The following is a 23047-nucleotide window of genomic DNA, read 5'->3' as shown; positions in this document are numbered from 1 at the left end:
CAAAAAAACTGGTCTATGTAAAAACTGAATATTAACTTAAGAAACACAATCAACTGCTTAGAAAATGACAAACATGGTTAAGTTTTGTGACTGGAAAGCTTTATTATTGGTCCTTCTTTTATGAAAGCAACTTACGCAATTGCAGAGCAATATGAAAGCATGAATGTATTTACCAACATTCCCTCATGTATAAAGTTTTAAAATGGGTTATGGAGGGTGGGACAGGGGGGGGGTTGTGGTGGAGCTGGTGGAAAGAATTGGCATTCCCCATTTAATGTGATTGATTAGTCTGCCTGTGTGGCTGGCTTCTACTTCTGTTATAAACACCACTGAGGAGGATAGGTCTTGCTTCTTTGATGATGTCCAATTGGGGATCGAGTGATCGACCAAGGCCTTCCAAGATCATGATGGCAAGAAAGACACTAGAGAAGTTACTCTCCAACTTCACCTACAAGAAAGGGAGAAAAAATGAATTCCTAAATATCAACAGAGTATTGGACTATAAACTGGTAATATTATAGTATATGTAACCCTCACCCACCAGTTTACCTGAGTAGTATTGACTGGTGGCTGTTTTGAACAATCCCCTACTAACATTAAATGCAAAAAGGGCTACTTGGCATCAAACCGCCTAATGCTATTGTGAATAAAAATGGACTGTAGATAATTGATATGGATCTCTGGCTAGTTAGCTAACATAAAGCAAATACAGTTGTAATACTTTTGTTATTTCAGGAGAATTCTGTACTGTTTCTTAAAACTAAAGTAATTTGAGATCTTTGATATATCAAGACAGCCTGCAGTATTATTACAGTTATCGGAAATATTTTGCACAGTTGCTAAGTGTTAGGATGCATGGAATTTAAAAGTGACACAAACCTAACCATCATGTTTTAACTTATACGATAGAGTTCTTTACGATGAACGACTCCCGCAAGCAGCTATAAAGACCTTGCTCCGTTTGGAAGATATCCTGGTTTAAATTTGTATCTGGGATCTGTCATTTTGTAAATCTGCGATGTCACAGAGCTGCTAGGATCTGGCAGCTTCAACTTTTTCTTTGGTTTGGTTCACAATTTCAAGGCAGAGCATCAACAGTGTTAACTTGACAGTGAAACCAATGCTGTTATATGCCACATAAAATGCTTCAATATTTTAGATTCAGCATTTGCAAACCCCATCTCCATTCCAGAAAGAAAACAGCAGAAACTCCCTCAGACAAAGTTTTGATATTTAGCCCACGTCTGACTTTAATTGGAGTTGTCTGATTGCATGATGATCAGTCCACCCCTGATTGAAAGGCAACATGTTACTTTAAGAATAAGCTTTTGCCCTCACTGTCTCTATAAAAATTAACAAATTCTTATTCAAAGGACCATCATCTTTAACTCACCTTATGCTTCATTAGCATATTGAATAGATCACCAATTAGCCCAGAAACCTGCACCTATAAAAAAAAACAACCAAGGCAATATCAAAATGTCATATTTACTTTTAAGAAATACACAGACATTTATCACAAAGGTTACGATGGTCACTTTAATTAAGTAGCGCACCCCTTGCACTAAAGGGAGCCTACAAATCAACTCCATATCATGCAATCGGTTTCAACCTATTTGGATCTTAAAGTGAAACAGTGAGAGTAACTGTTAAGCTGCAGCATGGTTATAAGAATTTTGATGGCATTTTGTCTTCCTATGGTTGTGTTCAATACCCAGTGGAAACAAAGAAAGCTCAAGATTCACAGGCTTTGAGGGAAAGTCATGTTTGAAAACTCTGCACTGTGTGAGCTATTGAAAGACACTTTGGACAATGTACGGCAAGTGATCTTCCATCTAAAGCAAATGTAAGTACACAACTTTTGGGCAATTATTAGTCACATCGTAACATCATAAAAAGTGTTTTCATAGATTAACCTACATGTTGTTACTGGGACACTGTTTTATCATTATGATGACACCCACTTGAAATCAAGGAAATTTTCCATTTTTCCTACCTTCCTTCATAAACACTTTGAGGAAGTCAATTACTAAATTTTGCATCATGTGAGTAGCTCACAATACATACCCAAAATACAATACAAAAATGCCACTTTTAAGGAGCGTCTCAATATATATTTTAGAATTCACAAAAGTGTCCATGCAGGAAGTTACGCATGACTATAAATGTCCTGTATTCATTCACATTGCTTCATTGAATACTCCTGTGGTACTTTGCAAACTGTTTATATTATAGTTTCCTGTCATCACATGGCATGCATGACTTTTAGCTTTATTTACTAATGAAAGTGATGGGATAGGTTTTAAGCCTGTTTTCACATAGTTACTGCAATTCTCATCTCACCACTGAGAAATCATCAAGTATATGACTGATCATAGAACTCACTGACAACAATTTGATAGGAGAGGATTGGTTGGGGTATGTGGATAAAGGGTTTGAGGGAATTATTTGACTTCATTTCCCATATAATTTTACCTTGCCCAGATGCAGAGTCAGTTTGTGAACATTATCAACCAGGGTTGCCATGGCTTTCTTGAATTCTTCTGGTTCTTTGCACTTATTAGCTGTTGCGTGGTCCAGGAATAATTCCCCTACAATATCACCCTGCAGAAGTGGAAAACGTTGTGCATCAGATAATGTGTTTGTAATATTTCCTTTATGTAAAGAAAATGACATTGTCACACAAAACTGATAAATACAGTATGTGTAATTTTACTTGAGCGTTCACAACATGACTAAATAACCTTTCGAAATGTCATAAAGTTGAAAAGTAGACAATTCTACACAACATGTGACGTTACGACAATGTTTGTACTGTTTATATTTTTGGGGGGAATTGAGGTAAGTTTCAAATGTGATTTGCTCTCAAGCTGTAAATCAGATATGTATATATCCTTTGGTGAAGTGTTCTTTTGTATTTCTTTCGGTTATCTATCTATAAAATGAAAAATATCTGGACCATTCTTTTAATATGAAAATTAGGTTAGGCTTAAGTAAATATCTGCACCCATGTTGAAACTTTACCATATAAAGCATATCCCTGCAATTTTTTAAAACTTTTTAACCGTTTGCTGTCTCATAGTGCTTTTAATAGCACTGTTAACATTCTAATTTGAAAATATGAAAAGCAAAATCAAACAGAAAAGTAACAGGCTTTAGATTGTGGTGGCACTATGACATCATAGAATTACAAAATCGAACAGCTCGCTTAAGGTAAAGACGATGGTTGGGTTTGTGTCCAATTTATACACCAAAAATCACCCGTGTAAAGGTTGTATCCATACCATTGAATAAAGAATACTTAACAGTTATCCTTTTTTGAAATATCAAATACATCAACTTAAATGATGCCGTCTGGCAAACATGAATAATACAACTCACCCTGTTGGTCACTATTGCCGTAAAGACTTTCTGTAGATTCTCTAAATCTCTTTCACTTAGCGATGCAATAATTCCAGCGTCTAAGAACACCAACCGGACCTGATCTAAATTCAGATCTTGACCTTCTTCCGTCAGACAATTGGATTCTCCCGGGTCCGTCTTGTCGTGGTCAGATTCGTACTGGACGATGATGTTTCCTGGATGGAGATCAGCATGTACAAAGTTGTTTATGAAAACCTGCAATCCAAAATGGTGTCAGGGGAAAATGGGTGAACAGAAGAGAAAGGAAAAAAAAAAGTAGGTTATAGAACTGTATCTTCTTTGGTAGACAAAATTGTCTGTCTCCTATTGTGGAAGGAGTTTCAGTTACTTTAAGAAGGCGTTGCCTAATATGTAGTCCATGTTGTTACAATACTTGATTTGATGCCCAAGGCTTTAAAGTTTTGATTCAATTGGCCTACATTTAGACAACACAAATTGCGTCTGTTGACACTTATCTTGATATCAATTCATTCAACGACCTAGTTTGTAATTCCTTCTCCCTTTTTCTTTTCAACAGTCGGAGCTTGAACAAAGACTTTAATTCTACTTCTGATTTTGTTTCTCTCCTTAATCATGAATTCTCCATCATCAGCTTCAGCGAAACATGGTTTAGCGACCAAATTTCCCCCATTATAGAACTTGAGCATTACACACTTGTAGAGAATCATAGAGATAATAGAAAAGGGGGCAGTATTTGTCTTTTTATTTCCAAAAAGGATACCTTCATGAACAGGAGTGATATTTCCTTCTTCAACTTGGGGATTGACCTTACTTTTATAGAACCTACTGACTATGAAAGATTACTTTGTCGGTCTTGCTCGTAGACCGCTACATAGCTCAGTAGCTTCTTTCAATGATTATGTATGTGTTATATCAAATAAATGTCCTGTGAAAAAGACGGTTATAGAATGGGTGATTTTAATATTGACCCACTCTTGAGTGGATCATTTGATATTATGAATACTGTATTTTCCAACAACTTCTTTCCAGCAATTACTATGCCTGCTCAAGTTGGTGGAAGTTCCACCTATTTAATTGACAATATATTTACAAACAATAGACCTTTTAGTAATTTCACTTCTGGTATAGATAATATTTTCCTCAAAGATAGTTATCATATTAATGTCTCAACAAACTGCTTTCATTAATGTGAAAGCTAAACATTTCACTCACCATTTTGAGAATAGCTGATATCCCCAGCTTTGCAAGACGTCTCTTCAATTGTGATAATTTCGGGGATGAACTTTTCCAACGAGTGAAATGACTGATGGGAGTACCCTCCTGCAATGAGAATATTTATCATAACAATTGAATTTCATATTCAAAATTTAGTAGACAGGCTTTTTTTGGGGGTGGCACTGAATAACCAATTTCTTGCCATTTTGTCCAAAGTTTCATGATTTTGCTCCAAATCAGATTACAATGGGTCCAAGTTAGAGATCACTCTAGATTTTTTTCACAGCATAAAGATTAAGTTTTGAGAAATTGAAGACTCTCCTTCATTCTTACAATTTCAATGCCATTACATTTTCGTCAACTATCGGTCACATACTAAAGGAAAGTCTAGACATTTGGGATTGTTTATAGTTACTCCAGATAAAACTTGAATAGCCAACCCAGCAAACCATGTTGTCCTTCCATATTAAGTCTCTGTAGATCAGAATCAAAAATTTGGTAGTGGTCCCAATATAACCGTTCACCAAAACCATTAAGCTAGACGCAGGCTGCATGAGTGTGACTTGACAGGAGTACTGACCGGGAGTTCTGACCGGGCTTCTGACCGGGGGTACTGACTGGGAGTTCTGACTGGGAGTTTTGACTGGGAGTTCTGACCAAGAATTCTGACCGTAGCAAGTGCTGACCAGATCGAGTGCTGACCGGATCGAGTACTGACCTGGGGTACTGACCAGGAGCACTGGCCAGGAGTACTTGCCGGGAGTTCCCACCGGGAGTACTGACGGGGATTGCTGACCCAGAGTACTGACTGGGAGTACTGATCGACATGGGACATTGTGGACAGTTGGGCTGTGTGATTGTGGTAAAACTACATCTGTTTTGCCATGTCTTATATTTCCTTTAAAAGTTAAAATTACTAAATAACATTGGTAAATAATTATTAAATTGTGTGAGTGTGGATTTTATTTTACGTTGGTAATGTGTGATCAAGTTACTTCATCACAATCAAATAGTGATTTCAATTATGTATGAGTCCTCATTTAAATCAGTGAAAAATGATGACAAACAATGGCAGTTTCAGATGTTTTTTGATGATATGAAATCACACATTACAGCACAATGTACTTATCTAACTAAAACTGAATACATTCATATTTAGTATCTCAGCAATGAAACAAAGCTAGCAAGATCAGAAGTGGACCAATGTTTTTCATTGAACTTGCTCAGTGATAGAACTTGTAGACTTTCCTATCCCTTTAATAGCCTATCACATAGTGAACATTGTGACAGCACCTAGCAACATTCTAAATCTCTTTCCTATCCCTTTTTATAGCCTATCACATATTGAACATTGTGACAGCACCTAGCAACATTCTAAATCTCTTTCCTATCCCTAATTTAAAAGCCTATCACATAGTGAACATTGTGACAGCACCTAGCAACATTCTAAATCTCTTTCCTATCCCTTCAATAGCCTATCACATAGTGAACATTGTAACAGCACCTAGCAACATTCTAAATCTCTTTCCTATGATCCCTTCAATAGCCTATCACATAGTGAATATTGTGACAGTGCCTAGCAACATTCTAAATCTCTTTCTTATACCTTTAATAGCCTACCACATAGTGAACCTTGTAACAGCAACTAGGAACATTCTAAATCTCTTTCCTATGATCCCTTTAATAGCCTATCACATAGTGAACATGATTGTGACAGCACCTAGCAACTTTCCAAATTTGGGTCATGTTCACTGTCGTCAAATTTACCGTAACAAAATTGGATAAAATACCTCAAAAGTCTCCACCAAAACCTCTGAGTGAACCAGTGGCCATATCGGTGAAGGAAACTTGATGGTAGGGTCAGAGGAGAAGAGCTTATTGAACAGATCCAGATTGTAGGCTTCTATTTTCAAGTCAATCTAGAAGAGCAAAACCATCAACAAATGTTAAAGCATCTCCCCATTTGATCAAATAAAACCAAAGTAACTCACAATATGTCTAAACAAACTCAAACTGTTTTGAAACAACGTTTTTGTTCAATGAATTTAGGCACAAGGGTAATCAAACTGAAACTGTCAGAGCTGAAGAATAATGTTACATGCATGCTTACTCTACTGAGTACTATACCAAAGGATGGTGGATGAAATATGAAATGTCTATATAGTATCACTTTCGATAATATCAATGCAAAAATATTTGACTGATCCTGATAATTAAGTTACTAAACTACTGTATCCCCCTCCTCCACCCCGGCTTCCCCCTCACTGGTGTATGTCACTGTGCATAGAAGCTATTATTCATTGATCTTGCCCTCCTTGAAAGGTTTAAATTTACCATGGTCATTCAATTTCCACAAGTGCGGTCAAATTCTTGCCACCTTAATTATTGGTAGAAATTCGAATTTCTTGTACCAAGTTGATCCACCACAGAAATGATGTTCTACTGCTCAACCAAATTTGAATTAGAAGGTAACTGGTCTTGTTGCTTGCTAGCGCAAAGGTCTGTCACAGAAGTCTTATATTGAAATATATGTTACTGCTACTGTGAGAGTGTTGTGTGAGTTGATTTTCCTTGACCAATGAAACTCTCAGATTCTCAATTTAACATTATAACGAACGTTATAACATAACACTGCGAAAATGTACGAGTGACTTTTGTAATCTTATTTGAATTGAATTAATCTACTCCTTTTTTTCCTTCTATTTTGCGGGTCACAGTTACAACTTAGAATGTTTAAACCATGTAAGGCAGTACACAGTACCTGTTTTTTCATAAGCAGCTCAAATTCAAGAATAATTTCTGGTAAGCTCAACCATTCTACACCAGGGAAAAGTGTCAGGAATCTTGCAACACATTTCATGATGGTCAGGTCAAGGTCCACCGACTCCATGATGCCAGGGTGAAGAACCTGTCAGGTATGAACAAAATGAACAAATTTTGTTTGAATAGAGAGAGATTAACTGATCAAGGAATTACTGGTTATAAAGAACTAGGTGTTCTGTACTTCATATCATCCGACACAGTACAGAGAGATGAAACACACAGTACAGTAGGTTACACTAATTTAGCAACCACTTGGATGTGGGTGTTGATTGGACTGGGATATTTACACATATTCAGATATTTTAAAACCTAGGAAGAAGGTAGATGTGAATCATAACATGCTCTTGTGATATTTAAAGCAAAGCTAGTTTATTTAGGATAGTACCTTCATATCGATTTTTTGGTAACGTTTTAGTGCTATGCGATACTAATATCCAAGTATAAGGCAGATTTACTATATGAAGCATTCATAATTTATTCAAACATTTAAGAGAAGTTTTGAAAAGTTGACAAATCCTGAATCTTAATTTTTCCATATGATTTACCTTGTCCCCTCCCATACTCTTGCAGTCCTCCTACAATAAAAATTGGCTTGTGATTGATATATTTTCACAAACTGAAAGAACACATTTTCTGTGAAAGCCTGAAAGGGGACGTTGGTCGTACATTTTTCTAATAACTGTGAAATTGACAAAACTAACCTTGACTGCTACTTTTATTCTCCCATCTATACTTTGGGAATTGCTCAAGTTACCTAAATGGGGAGAGAGAAAGAAGCAGAGAACATTCAACTGAACTGTTTGTTTGATGAAAATGATCAAAAGCAGTATTCTTGGGATCCCTCCTCCAATACATAAATAGTGGGTTCTTAAAATAAAGTGGAAGAAGTGTCGAGGAGATATATATTTAACTGTTCAGCCAACCAGATGTACAGTTTGAATAAGACAGTTTATTACTTTATTAAAACTTGTGGGAACCTTAATTGTGTTTTTTTTACATCTTTAACTTGAGTATACATTTAAATAATTAGATACAAACTGGTATTTGTTCAGTTGGCATGTTACTGTAGTATTGTGGCATATCATATGCAATGTGATACATGCATATATATATATTATAGTTATACATGGGGAAAACACTTCTCATTGTGCATTGACCTTTAAAACCTCAAATGGCCCTAATTGAACCAATAAACCAAATACTTGTTCTTCTTGTTTTCATCGATATATATGGAATGAAAATGATCCTTGACCTCTTTCCACAGAATCTAGGATAGTTTTAATTGTCTCCCAGATGATGTCTTCAGAAGGACCCACTCTGAAGGATTCTTAGTTGTATCTCCCTCTTGACCTACCACATGATGATGTGACCTTTGAATGCTGTTGGGTATTATGTAGGTGTCAGTGTGGTCAGTGGAAGATGGAGTGGGGAGGGGAGGGGGGAGATGACTTTCATGTATTATGATTATCAGTAAATTTACATAGCTGATTTATTAATTTATTGTGAAAAACTTGGCAGTCATTTAATTAGCAGTCATTAACTAATTTCTTCATACAAAATGAGCTAATAATGACTCGAGCCATTCCGAACAATTAATACAAGACTGTAGAAGATCGAACCTGATATAGCTTGTAGCATATCCATCTCAACATATCCCTTATAGACCTGACCGATACAGCCGGAGTGCACAGGATCTTGGGATTCTATGTTACACCATTCCTCCCAGTTCTCACCGAAGACTCTCTGCATCGTCTGGGTGGTGTGCTCCCATGAATGGCAGGCGGCGTCGTGATGCAATGATCCCAGTATGTCACAGAAGGTAGGAGAAAATAAATCCCTCCTTGTGCTTGCCCACTGACCTAACTTAATGAATGTCGGACCGGCAAATACGATGAATTTCAGCAGGAGGTTAAACCAGATATTCCCCAAAAAGTCAGAGCAAAGTGTAAGAGGATAGACCATCAACAGTGGACCAAAACTTACACATAGGAATGAACATCTGATAGTCAATTGTGTTACACGGACCAACGTCTTAATAATCACATAAGCTTGGTTACAAATAGAAATGAAGGACCATCTCAGATAATCGTTGAAAGTTTTCTGGAGGGATGAAATCTTTTGTGTTTGCTGATTTTGAATGTTTATTGCAGGTTTTGTATTGCTATATGCAATGACCCCACACATTGTGGGTGTAAAGACTGCACTGTAGGGTAGCCTGCTTTTACTATTCTTGAATGGATGTCTACATATCTGCCAGAACTTAAAATTTCTTAGTACTGAGCATCGACTGATCATTGTTGCAGATTTTGAAAGAAATAGACATGTTGGAATAGTAAAAGTCCTTTGGACTACATTTCTAAACATTTTGAACCAAATATGAGTATGCTATGTTGTCTTCAAATAATTAACTACACTTCAGGAAACCAACTTGAGATAACTTTTTCAAAGTCCAATTTGGCGAGTAATTCTACCCATAACTCCTGATGGATTCTGCAAAGAAGAAATGAAAAATTATATAAGTGTGCATAAAAAAAAACACTGTAAAGTACTAAACAGAATTGCTTACAAAATTTTCTTGGCCAAGATGTTTGTAAAACTGTAATTTCTGACATTATTGAAGTTTAAGGGAACAGAATTGGTCATAAGGTAGTTACCTATTGCCAAAACGTTTGAGGTGCAACTGAGGGAGCAACAAAGATGATATCCACAATGCACATTGTTAAAAGCAGCATTAGTAGTTACAGTAATTGACATAAACCTGCAACAAACTAAGTATAGAAAGAACAGAAATGGTTGCAATGCATATGGATTGAGGCAAATGCTTTTCAGACTAAAATTCACTACATTTGTTGAGTATATTTCCGTAATCTAATATGATGAACTCGCTGAATGCAATTTTGTTAATGTCTGACAAAAAAATTAGACAGTGTACATATTTACTTTTGGCAATTGTACAATTTTTATACATATGGATCAAAATGACAAGAGCACAGTAGCCTGATGCTAATCACCAGGATTAGTCTGGTAATTATACCCTATTGTTCCCTTAAGTAGTCAAATGAACTCAGAATCCTTGATCTTACAGTCCAGACACAGAATGCATTCTCCAATATTTGTCTGATCCATTGCTTCCTTATTTGACCCATAACATTTCATTGGCTTGCAGCTGTTTTTTAAGTACTAACAGAAATGTTATTTTGTACATGTATAGAAATTGGTATAAGGCTGTATCCAAGACCTACTGTACCTGTACATAAAGAGACCTGAAGGTGAACAGCATCCCCCTCCACAACCCCCCCCCCCTTCCCTGGCCCCAATGTGAAAATTAACTGGTAACATTTTTCAAAAGTACTCTCCGCGAAGTTTAAACTCTTCAAATCATTTCCATATTTTGAGGACAGGGATGACACAACAGTTTCAAGGGATCAGGTAAAGTTCTTCCAATTGGCTTAATAGAACTGCTATTTATATGGTTACTTCTAAACAAATTTACAGTGGACCTAATATATTTATGTTAGATTTCATAACCTAAATTTTGTGAAGGATTCCAAATACAAATGGACGGTAGGTTGAAGTTAGCTGATGAGGCAGGACTTAGTAACACCATCTGTTGATTTCATCAAACAATTAGGTACCACTGCAGTGGGTTAATCAAAAAAACATTTTGAACATGCATATTTTGAAAATTTTATTTCAATTCAATTTTTTACTATCTAATATTTAATGTACAATTAAAATGCTAATAGTTCACATACTTGAAAATGGCAGTAATAACATGATTTTGGAGTAGGTAGAACTAAGTATGCTAATTTATGGAGCTAGCCTTTATCACATTGAAACAGAGTTACATTTTCAACACTGATGTTGAAAAAAAAAAAAAACTTTTTGAATTCCACAATGTTCTCTGAACAGTCTCCTTGACCTTGTGATGACAAACAAGGCTAACGAGGGCTAGGCCCTATTTCAGTCTGGGGTCCATAGCAAGCCTCAAGAGTAGCCTCAAACCTACTACTAGGCCTAGTACAATTTGCCATTATCCCAGCTAACATTTATCACTTTAGGCCTAGACCTCTAGACCAAGATGTAAATAGCAGAAAGGCACCGAGTATTTCGAGCTTGGACATTTTCACCACTAACTTACAAAGTTACAGGACTAAGTAACATGTGAAATAAAGTTGTTGGGGTCCAAAGCTTAATAAGGGTGACCTTTCCTACTCAGAGGCCTACTTCTTGAAAGTTGGGACCAGTACTTAAAACTTTTAGAAGGCCTGACTTACAGTCAATCTAAAACCACTTTAGATATCGAGAAAATTAGCGCACGATTTTTGTTACTATCTTTCTGGAATTCTTCTCCAAAGGCCAGCTTTCCATTCGGCATTTTCTTCTGGTTTTTCTTTTCTTTTATCTTCTTCTTAAAAACTTTTTTCTTTGATCATGATTGCAAAATTTATTGCACATCGCCGAGCTCGATCGCTGCATAGGGGGATGTTATGATCAGCTGTTCAACTTTGCCGCTTTGCATGCTGGTTCTTTAAAAATCTTCCCGTCATTCCGTAGATTGACCAGCACTAAAACGCCGAAAATTCACCGAAGCTTTCCGACGGGCAATGAAATTATGTAATGACTATTCATTATATAGTAGACCAATCACAACCTTCAAAGTCCCAAATAACTTTATGCTAATGAGATAGGCAGGGACAACTAATAACTTATCACTCGGAATTTTCCGGAATAGTACTTGTTCGGCAACTGATCAAGCGCAAGGGAGAGCAACAACAGCCGCCATTTTAGTTTACGATTGGAAGTGCGAACTACCAACTTTTTTCGCCAATATTTGGCTCTATATAGACTCTGAACGTTTTTTTCGCATTAAGATGGATACTTAATACAATTTACAATCACAGTAGCCCAGAATATGGAGGAAAATCCCGTCGATGGTGGCTTAAAAGGACCCTAGAAAGATGGATCGGTTCCGAAGATGCCGCTTTGTATATACCAAGATGCAGCGAAGTATATCAATTAACGTTAGCTGAACTGGGCGAGTCGTGCTAGGGTTGTATACTCGTATGGTTAAAGTCTCCCGATTTCACACCACTTTATACGAGGACTACTTTTAACCGCTGAGTTCACCACAGAAATAATTTTAAAATGGCAGAACAAATGATTGATGGAGGGCCGCCTTGTAAGCGGCCAAAACTCAACGTTGCCTCAAGTCCTAGGACTACCAATGATATTTCAGCAGGCATGTCCATAGGAGGTGAGTGACACAGCCCCAAGCTTGAAATTCAAATTTCTCAGTATTACTTAGCAATTGGCATGATCTATGTTGCTTTGACCCAGATGTAAATTTAACCCATATATCAAGCACAATATTTTTCCAATCCTCCATGTTTTACTATCACCCTTTGTAAATGCTTTTAAGAATTTCTACGGTGTTCAACGTTGAAGGAACCATTGCAGTTAGATCTTGCTTCGTTCAGTCAGAAAAGCTCGGTCTTGTCTTACATCGTAATGAATGCAAGTTCTCTAAAGTTAATGTTTGGTAGGCTAAGCTTTTAAGTTTGAGGGTTAGAAAGAAGTATGGTATAAATCTTTTGCCTCTCGAGATATTACCTTTGCATCAAATTGCTTTGATGTATCTGGTGATAACTAGGCTAGGGAATGAAATAATAAGTTACGGCTACAGGCCTAGCCAAGGTGCAGTTTTGATAAAATAACCCTATAGTAGTTTCATCATGGATATTCAAAGAGGCCACCATTTCTGCACAGTTGACCCAACCTACCCCAGGACTTGGAATGAGAAGCAACAGTTAAAGTCAAGCCAATTTTTCGTCCAGCCTTACTTATTAATCCGCCTATGTTCTTACAGTGGTGTGAGTGTGACCATGCAATATAGTACCTTCACACAGTCTCAAATGAAATGTATGCAGCTAGGCTGAAGACTAGGACCGAGTGATACCTTAGTAAAAACATGAGAACATTAGCTCAATATATATGTGAAAAAAACTTTGTCCTTTTTCTAGCCATGTTTCCACAAGAAATCTTTGTCTAGCATAAAACAGGGGTTATGATATTGCTAGGCAGTAGGCTAATATCTTATCCACTCTGTATAGTACATTAAAGTGTTTATGAACTCCACCTTTATGCTTGTTAAACTTGAATTATCTCTGTTGTTTCTGTGATAGCTTGGGTTGATTTTAGCTTAGCATGCACATGCGTAAACTACTAAACTTTAAGTACTCAGTATTGGACTTTATACACACTGACGACAAATCATGTAAAATTAGGGCACTCATTTTTTTCACAGCAATGCTCTTCACTTGGCAGAAAGTAAACCCTTGTTAATCCCATAGTGAAATCTACTTAATTCAGATTTTTGTTATTGCTCACTATGTAACATGACGTAAAAGACATTACAGCAACCATAGACACAAAGGCCCACGGTATGGAATCTTACAAGGAGTGCTTATTGTAATAGTAGTCAGAAACTCAAAATTTCTCTTTTACAACCTTTTAACAGTATGCCTTCTCAGATAATTTAATGCTCCATGGTAGAAAATATTAAGGTACAGTGAGAAGTTTCTGTGGGACATCAGAAATTGTGTTCTCAATAATATACTTCTAAAGACTTTCTTTCCATTTGCCCGATTGCTATCCATTTAAGCCCTAAATCTGACATTAATCGGTTGAAAATGGGCATAACCATATGAAATATATCTACTACTGATTGGAAATAAAATTTTATTTTTACATATGTATAATTCCTTCATTCGCTGTGTTTTTGTTCTTTCTGGCATACTGTACTATCAGCGAATAATTATCTGATATCATAGAAACTAAATTTATGTCACTCCTTTTCTTCCTGTCGTCTTCCTAAGCTATAGGGTTGGTAGATTTGGAAGTAACGATGCTTAGATCCTTTCTTACCTGTCTCCATCTCTACATATGCCCTTTCGATTGTAGCTACTGTAAGCTACTACATTGGTGATACATAGGACTAACTGTACTATGACAAATACATTTTTCAGCAAAAGATGATGTTCCAAAGTGTGAACACTACATAATTCCCTGAGTGGCCAATAGTGTCTAAGTTGCCAGGCACATTATAGTTGGATTATTCCTTGTGTTAACAGACATGTCTCATTTTCCTGAGTTATCTAAAAAGTAAGAAAAGTAATTGTGTAGGCATACATTATCCAAATCAATATACAGATAAGAGTGGCTACCGACTCTTCAAAAATATTGGATGCTTGTCACAACAGTAACTGATCACTTAAAGCACCTGCTGTTTATAATTTAGTGTTCACATTTTGTGTATATATCACGTTTGAGGATTATGAAATTTGTTTCTCATAGAATACTGGGAATTCTATGATTTTGTGTTAAAAAAGCATGGAAAAAAACCTCTTAGGCTTTTGTAGCAATGTGTCCATTCTGCCAAGGAATGCCACATTTTTTTGTGTATCAGTAGATTTACTTTCCAAAAAAAATACAGTTTGCTAGTTTGAAAGTTAGAATGATCTGTATGTTATTAGAGAAATTGCACAATAATGTGAATGTTAAGGAGAAAAACCAAGAATAGTTATGTAGAGCTGCTACCATGGATGATGTGATTCCAATACAGTAGTTCAGTTGAGCAATACTGTAATTGTGGTCTGTTTCTTTGCAGATATGGCAAACCATCTAGATGGAAATCATGATAACTTGATGAACTCTGCGACTACAGACAACACAATCCCTGTGTCAAGGACGCCGTCAAGCAATGCTGCCAATGGAACTTTACTAAATCCGACTGCCACTGGAAATGTTCACCAGGAGAACAAGCAGGATTCCTCACATAAAAATACACAATTAACTCAACTGCTATCATCACCGCCAAGAACGGGTGGTTCTGCTCCAGTCGGAGTTGGTAATAATTCAAGCAGCTCGGTCAATTCAGTTGCCAGCAGCCCATTGCACAACCAACTTACTCATCAGAGCAGTGGGAACTCGAATGCCCACCTCAGTAATGTAGTGGTGCAGAGTAAGCACATAGCTAGGCAACGTGCAGTAGCTGGAAGTTTAACCTCCACTAAGCAAACTGTTGGAATGAGCACGGTAACCAATACTGTGTCAAGCTTAGCTATGCCAAATACTGTGGTTTCTTTCAAAAACAATCCTGGAGGATTGAACCCCATAAATATAGCGTCTCGTGCAAGTTTTTCTGGTCCGGGAACAGCAAACTTAGTTAATATGCCAAATGTACAAAACAGACATTCATTGATGAATGGGCCTATGACTGGTCCTGGCAATGGTGGAATGCCAAGGAGCTCAGCACCAAATTCTATGGCAATGCCCAACAACGGCAATGTAATGGTTGGTCAACAAATGAACTCACCTTTGTCTAATGTTATTGGAAGTACTCATGCACTTAACCAAGTCAACCAACAACAGAATATGGCAAAGGTAAGGCTAAGAGTTAAACATAGTGATGGTCAGCTGTTTGAACTATTCTATCAAGATTAATTTAATAGTTACACTCTGACTGTGAGCAAATTCTTATGTATGCTTTTTCCAGTCCAAAAGGTTGTGGGTGTCTAATGGTGATCTTTAAGTTCCATGATGTTCGCAATGTAGGCCAAACAATGAATATGGATAGAAGATACTAAGGGTTGGTTCGTCATAACTAGATTGTAAATTCTCGTAATTTAAATTCTGAATTACACTAAATGTTTTAGCCTTTAGAGCCGATGGTCCCTAACTGAATTGCCTTTGCCTGTCAGTTTTAGCAAGAGGACCTTATTTAATAAGATTGGTCGATTGGTTTGTAGCTATTCCTGAAGTACAACTCATTGTTTACTTCAGTTTGAAAGGAGAGATCCAAAAGGATTTTGACAGTGGCATATCAACGATAGACCAGGAACATCATGATGATTTCATTCATGTCACAAATTTATGCATGTGTTGATTAGTGGAGAGTGGTTGCATTTTATGCCATTCTCTTTTCCAAATTAAGAACAAATCAGTGTGTATTTATAAGGTATCCATGATCATGTTTGTCATGTTCTGGTGATTATGAGTATGAAATCATCAGTAAAATGCGGAATACTAAAAGTGGTTTATATATATTCAGTTACAATAGGTAGGTATTGGTTCTAAAATTCATACACATCAGTTGTATTTTATATTAAGGACAGCTGCTCTCTCTCATAACATGATACTGAATGGGTTCAGACTCTGAAAATCAGACTGTTTTAAGATGCAGCTCTTCAGTTTTGACTTCATTTATTAACAAGCTGCAAGTGAACATATGAATTGGGACCATTGGGTTTGACAGTGCTGCTGGTGCATGAATTATTTACACTCTTTCAGTGTAGTGCTTTGGTTGAAAGACTACATAACAACATATTGGCACACCCTAACAGGCAGTGCATGCTTTTTAATCAAGCTGTTAACCTAAAACAGCGACTCTCTATTTCAAATGTAGTCCTCATTTAATCATATATTTATATTTTTCGTCTTTTAACTGTGGGTATATTTAGTCCTGTGGGGAAAAAAATGGTGACTGACATTTATGCATTAACATTTTAACTTTTTCTCATATAACCACAGCTTATCATATTTTGTTTCCTGCTTTCAAATTATTTCTAATTTTCTTTCATCAGGTTGGTGGGCATCCCATGGGTCAACCCGCTGTCAACAGTCCATTTCAGGGTTACTCCTCTTCCATGGGCAATATGTCATCACCGGCTACCAACATGCTATCTACTTCCTTTGTGTCTTCATCTGGCACTAACACTCACGCTTCTGCTAGCTTGATAGAGAATATGAACGCTCCCTATACCCAGCTCCCTAATGTGAACACTGTGGCTATGTCAATGCCCAACATCCAGGGTGGCATGACCACTATGGCACCTAATGTCACTAGCAATTTACTAAGCAATTTACATAGGAACAATATGCCTATGAATCCCTCCTTGAACAACATTGGTAATATCATGGGAAATATGCAGCAGCGCCCAGCTATGATTAATCGGGCAGTTGTCAGGAACATTGCTGCCACTAACATGAATATGGCTGCAACTCTAAGTTCTGAATTGGCAAATGCTAGTATGTCAGCGCCATCACAGCTGAACACTTCTAACAATATGGTGTCTGTGCCAGCCCAACCCACTGGAAACCTTGCCATGCAAAGTAATGTTAACATGGTAAGAGACTACTTTTCAATGTACTATTGAGTCAGTGGATCGTACTGTTGCAACATATCAGTAGCAATGTGTATGTTATGGTACTGCATTGCAGACATTTACACAGTTACGTTTGCTATGAAAGCAGTTTTAGCAAATCTTTGGCTATGGACGTTAAGTGAAATGACTACTAAAGCTATTCATTGAAGTTCTTTTTAACTGCAAGTTAGGAAGTCTTTGCTTACCTTGCTTGGTACAAAGTAGCTGTAGCCTTTCAGTGTTATGGGTAATATTCCTCTTAAGGGATCATCTGGTGGCAGGTTATTATATAGTTGCATGTTGCCTGCATGAACAGGTTAAAAACAGCAAACTTGACAGCATATCACTTTGCAGAGATGACATTTTTTTTCCTTCTTAAAGTTGTCAGCATTCCAAGTTTGATGTACAAATCCTAAAAACATGGAAGATTGTTGCAGTTGTGTGAGGTCCAGAATAAAAAGCAAAAATGTTATCTGTTATGGTACAGCACTTTCTAGATCTTATATGAGAGGCAGTTGAAAAAGGAAAGTCAATTTTTGCCCTTTGAAAGCCAAAAACTAAAATATTGTATTGTCATCTCACTTAGTTTGGGAGATTTTCTTCTATGGAATATAGAAAATGGCTTCCCTGTTACTATGATAACTGAAGCTACATAGAACCACAATGTCTGCTTTACAGTAAACCTATCTGTCCACATTGAACTGATGTTATTATGTCAGTGATCTTTCGTCTATATAATGTTTGTGTCATTTATTCAGAGAGGAAGAAACAGTAGAAATCATTTTCATCAAAAATGTTAGGTTATGGTGATTGTGAGTTAAGCAAATTTGCAAAATCTGTCAAATTTCTTGACCAAATTCAAAATCAGATGATATCAAACATGTAAGGCTTTTTTAATGTTTCAAAAGTATTAACCATGAAAACATCCATTGAATCCCATTTACTTTTCCTTGAAGTGAATAAGGATTTTTCTGACAATTTTCTTGAATTCCCTGATAACAATACTTTGAGGTAGGAACTAGCTATTGGGATGGATATTTATTAGAATCCACATTTCATTACTATGTAGCAATTGCATTAGATTACAAATCCAAAATAATTAACAGTCTTCTTAGGAACTAAGACACGAAAACAAAACTAAATTTTCATGACAATTGTAGTTAATTGTCAAGTAGAGAGTGGAACATGGGTGTTCCATAGATGGTGTGATCAATCTGGTATATTCATTGCTCGGTGAAGGCTGTTTGCTATCCTCCTCTCATCTTATCTCTATACCACAATCATTCATACAATGTATCGTTGTCATAAACAAATCAAGTGTATACTGTATAGATGTTAGTTGATCCTTCTATCTTAACGCAAGTTTTCTTCCGTTGTCATGATTTTTTAGCAACAAATCAATCAAGTACCCCAGCCAGTGCAGAAGACGGCACAACCGTTGGCAGGCAGTAGCGGTGGTGGAACTCCACCGGGGCAGAACCAGGAATCAGATCGGCGCAAAGTTATTCAGCGACAATTGGTGCTTCTCCTTCATGCCCACAAGTGCATTAGGAGGGAAAACCAGGCTAACGGTGAGGTCACCCCATGCTCTCTTCCACACTGTCAGACGATGAAAAGTGTGCTCACACATATAACCAACTGCCAAGCAGGAAAGTCTTGCCAAGGTAACTTGATCATGCATGCATGCTCACTGCTTCTCTCGTTCAAACTTTGTGATACCTGTGGAACATGGTCAGACATGTATTTTTGTCATTTTTTCTCTTTTTGTTATTGTGCTTTCTGATTTTACCATTTCTCTCCTTTTTTTTGTGTGTGTTTTTTTTTTGGATGGTGTTGGTGGTGAAAATGCATGTTGTTGAGATACTGTTTATTGGATACTTTACAAGTTTGCATTTGCTAAGCAACTTTGCATCTCTTGAAATGAGTTTTGAAGATGAATCTCATAGTTAGTGATCTTTGCATAAACTGAAAAGGTGTTTCTGCTTTGCACCAGAATCTCAAGTACATAATACAATGTTTCGTAGGAGCATAATATGAGCATTTCTTCTCGAAATAAGGTGCCATTAGCTGGTAATCTGCCTTGTCAGTTATAGACAAACTCTCTTAATTCCTCTGTGTGCTATAGGCTGGATGAGTTTTGAAGATGGTTCAGGACTAGGCTAAATGTTCGTATATCTTTATCACAGTGATAGCATTTCTGTAAACGTGATAATCATCTGTGCAGTGACAGCACAAATGTTATGAATGTACAAGATACTAACGTAAAGTGGTCAGACCAAACATTCCTCTCCCTTCCCCCCCCCCATATTTTACTCTGTTTTTACTCATGTAACATCAGACCGTTTCATTATAGCACTGCAGATCTAATTTTCATGAATGCTTTGAGTAGAAGGTTTTTTCTCTGTTGGTTTTCACTTGGAAATGTTCACTCCTGCTCTTTTCCTTCTTCAGTTGCCCATTGCTCATCATCACGGCAGATCATATCTCACTGGAAGAACTGTACCCGTAAAGATTGTCCTGTTTGCTTGCCATTGAAGAATGCTTCAGACAAGAGGTTCAAAGGAGGAGGAACGGGAGCAGGAGGTGGAGGAGGAGGAGGAGCAACTGCAGCTGGAGGAGGTACTACTGAATGTAGTCCATGTTTATTCATACAAAATGATATCTCTTAGTTCTGTGCCCTTACAGTACCTTTCATGATGATGTCTAGTTACGTTTCTATTTTTGTTTTCATTGAATTCTTGCTTTCTGGAAACCACTGTAGACAATTTAATCCTATTTGTAATGTTTCTGAACTGTTTTCAAATTTTCATGCCATAATTATAAAGTCTGAATTGGATATTGTCAGTGACTCAAAGTAATTGTCCAGTAGTCAGTCTCATTGTGCAAAAGTATCCACATTTTTTATGGTTTGCAATGAAACCCTCTTGTCCAGTACTGCAAGTAGACAGAACACTTCTTGTGTCGTTAGTGAATCTTGGTTATCGTGAAATAGAGAAAATAGTTAAGTATTGTGCTCAAAATCCGCTACATCTTGCATGTGTGTAGCATGCATTATGATATGTAATAGCGGAAGGTACATTGTTTCCTGTAATATTGAGGTATAAAGATGGTCCTTAGCTTAGATGTCATTACACCATTATACCAACATACTACATGAATATTCTCCAATACTGTCCGTTTTTTCTTATTCTTTGCATTCATGTTACCTTCAGACATTCTTATAAACCAATTGTTATGTTCTTAGTAGCTAATTCTTGAACGTCAATTCTCTTTATTTCACAGGAAACACAAATAATGCAACAAACAATAGCATTCCAACAGTGCAGACACCAGAAACACCTATTGCATCAAGTGCCCCAAATAGTGTGTTAGCCAGTTTGGTTGAAGACAGCCAGAAGGTTGCTGGGATTGATACAACCAGTGGTCTTAGCAATGCTGATCTAGTCAGTGTAGCAGCGGCTACAGTAACCGTGTCAACAGCAAGCACTCAGCAGGCTTGGCACCAACATGTTACTCAGGATCTTAGAAGACACCTAGTCCACAAGCTGTAAGTATTGTATATCACTTTTCATGAATTTTTTTATTTTTATTTGGGTAGGGGCGGGGGGGGGGGGTGTGTGGGGGAATTTCATTGACGATGATTAATGAAGACAAATTTCAGTAATAAACAAAACTAGAACTATTTTGATAGAAAAGAAATTTTCTTTGGCTCCCATGAGTTTCAAAATTAATGGTCTCCATCTCGGATGCGTCCGATTTGAATGAATAATGTCAAAGCAGTTTGGTCAATTTTCTTTAACAATTTGTAAATTTTGTAAAAATGATTGAAATAGGGATCCAAGAGAAATGTAAACTTTAGAACACTGAAAAAGGTGCAATGCAAATTGACTGTGGTGGCCTACTTTTCGTTAGTTGTGAAGACACACAGCGGTACAACTGATGTAGCGCTCACTGAACAACTGCTTTTGTGTAAACGAACAGTACTATTTTAGTTCACATGCAAAGTGATTTGCCTGCGACTGGTTACATTTGTTAAAGGTGGGCAGTTGCGATTTTGAACTGTGACACACTTCACAACCATCACCAACAGTCAGCTGGGAAAGCAAACATGCCAAGTTGTCCCTAATTCAGCTGATGTTATTTAAAACTGTCAAAGAGTCTTAGCCATATTCATAAGCACAAACACACTACCGTCTTTCTACAATTATTGACATTTAAATGGTTTGAATCGGGTCGCGTTAAAGGTCAGCATGTTTCATAGATAGAAAAATCAAAATGGCCAAGAAATGTGTATCATTAACTCTGTTACAAACATTTGACTATAAAATGAATTATCAATGACCTATCAGTCTCTTTGCTCATAAAACTTCACTGATTTATTTGTGATATTCTTATTTGTAAGAACACTCTTGTGTCAGCAACATTTGCAAATTAAAAAAAAATATTTTTTTTAATTTTCTAATAATTTTGTTTGTTTGTTTGATGATGTTTGCATATTTTAAGTCACAAAAATATTTGGTATCAATTCATAGATGCAGTATTTTTCATCTGTTTTGCAGTGTGAAGGCAATCTTCCCTTCCCCTGACCCAGCAGCTCTTCAGGACAAGAGGATGACAGACCTTGTTGCTTATGCACGGAAAGTTGAGAAAGACATGTATGATCAAGCCAGCACTAAGGTCAGTTTCATATAGAGTAAAAGAGAATTTACCAAATTATGTGAAATAATTGGGATACTAATAAAAGGGATACTGGTTGCTTGTTATAGCAGAACATTGAGCTAAACTCATGTGTTTCCTTGACTTTGTGATTGTTTTGTGAGGCTTCTTTGATAAATACAGCCTGTAAGTTTCTTGAATTCTATATATCTATGTATATCTCTATATATATCTATATCTATGTTTATGTATCTATATATATATATATATAAATATCCTGTAATGCAATATAATTTACTGTTAATATTGAAAGACTCAAGTTCGGTCAATATCGTAAAATAAAAACAATTACATGCAAGTCTACAGGAAAGGATTTCTGTGATATTTTCAGCTGCTCCTATACCCCCCCCCCCCCCTCACTGATACCATTTCATTGTCAATTTGTTGCAATCATTAGGAGGAGTACTATCATCTACTTGCTGAAAAGATTTACAAGATTCAGAAGGAACTGGAGGAGAAGAGACAGAAGAGGATCCAAGAGCAGCAGCAGCTTCAGCCCGGCAGTGTTGGCCAAGCAGCCTCCTTCATCACAGGTAATGCCGGCCTGGGGCAAACCACCTTGGGACAGCCATTTACTTCACCACCTGGCTTCACAAGCAGTAAGTGTTACTCCCTTCCTCTGTAACAATGTCAAAGGATAGTCTAGATGCGAGTGGAGGAACAAAAGTAACACCCCCCCCCCCAATTCTCTAGCGACATAACTT

The 23047-nt window shown here is 37.0% G+C and overlaps 2 protein-coding genes across 8 annotated transcripts in view; one reads left to right on the top strand and one right to left on the bottom strand.

Annotated features, from left to right (window-relative positions):
- Positions 1 to 82: 82 nt before the first annotated feature.
- LOC139980162 (uncharacterized aarF domain-containing protein kinase 2-like) lies at positions 83 to 11900 on the bottom strand. 2 transcript variants are annotated; one of them, XM_071991602.1, is made up of 10 exons: positions 11700 to 11900; positions 9042 to 9912; positions 8124 to 8176; positions 7361 to 7507; positions 6390 to 6518; positions 4597 to 4704; positions 3382 to 3618; positions 2476 to 2604; positions 1394 to 1447; positions 83 to 448 (listed from the first exon to the last, which is right to left on the bottom strand). In XM_071991602.1, the coding sequence occupies exons 2-10, from the start codon at positions 9784 to 9786 to the stop codon at positions 272 to 274; spliced, it is 1779 nt and encodes a 592-aa protein (XP_071847703.1). In that variant the 5' UTR covers positions 9787 to 9912; positions 11700 to 11900; the 3' UTR covers positions 83 to 271. The 2 variants fall into 2 exon arrangements, with proteins under 2 accessions (XP_071847703.1, XP_071847704.1); XM_071991603.1 differs by having other exon boundaries at positions 11743 to 11895.
- A 289-nt stretch (positions 11901 to 12189) lies between these two features.
- The window catches only part of LOC139980161 (CREB-binding protein-like), a 28834-nt gene continuing 17976 nt past the window's right edge, over positions 12190 to 23047 (top strand). For 2 of the 6 annotated variants that reach the window (XM_071991601.1, XM_071991598.1), the window contains exons 1-8: positions 12191 to 12679; positions 15092 to 15867; positions 17067 to 17609; positions 19018 to 19291; positions 20079 to 20246; positions 20910 to 21174; positions 22187 to 22304; positions 22741 to 22942. In XM_071991601.1, coding sequence (XP_071847702.1) covers positions 12571 to 12679; positions 15092 to 15867; positions 17067 to 17609; positions 19018 to 19291; positions 20079 to 20246; positions 20910 to 21174; positions 22187 to 22304; positions 22741 to 22942 — 2455 coding nt within the window. In that variant the 5' untranslated portion in view covers positions 12191 to 12570. Of the gene's footprint in view, positions 12680 to 15091; positions 15868 to 17066; positions 17610 to 19017; positions 19292 to 20078; positions 20247 to 20909; positions 21175 to 22159; positions 22305 to 22740; positions 22943 to 23047 lie in introns of all 6 variants that reach the window. The other 4 variants (XM_071991596.1, XM_071991595.1, XM_071991599.1 and 1 more) reach the window with 3 other exon arrangements.

The sequence above is a fragment of the Apostichopus japonicus genome, chromosome 14, assembly GCF_037975245.1.
Source record: "Apostichopus japonicus isolate 1M-3 chromosome 14, ASM3797524v1, whole genome shotgun sequence".
Classification (NCBI taxonomy): domain Eukaryota; kingdom Metazoa; phylum Echinodermata; class Holothuroidea; order Aspidochirotida; family Stichopodidae; genus Apostichopus; species Apostichopus japonicus.
Note: the sequence above shows the minus strand (reverse complement) of the source record. Positions and strands in the feature narration are given on the sequence as shown.

What these genes read in the sequence shown, in the direction of transcription:
- LOC139980162 (XM_071991602.1), bottom strand. Translation starts at nt 9,786, where the DNA reads ATGTTTAGAAATGTAGTCCAAAGGACTTTTACTATTCCAACATGTCTA. An exon ending in TATGCTACAAGCTATATCAG is followed by an intron (nt 8,177 to 9,041) that starts GTTCGATCTTCT and finishes CTCCCCATTTAG; the next exon opens with GTAACTTGAGCAATTCCCAA. An exon ending in TATCAGCTATTCTCAAAATG is followed by an intron (nt 3,619 to 4,596) that starts GTGAGTGAAATG and finishes TTTGGATTGCAG; the next exon opens with GTTTTCATAAACAACTTTGT.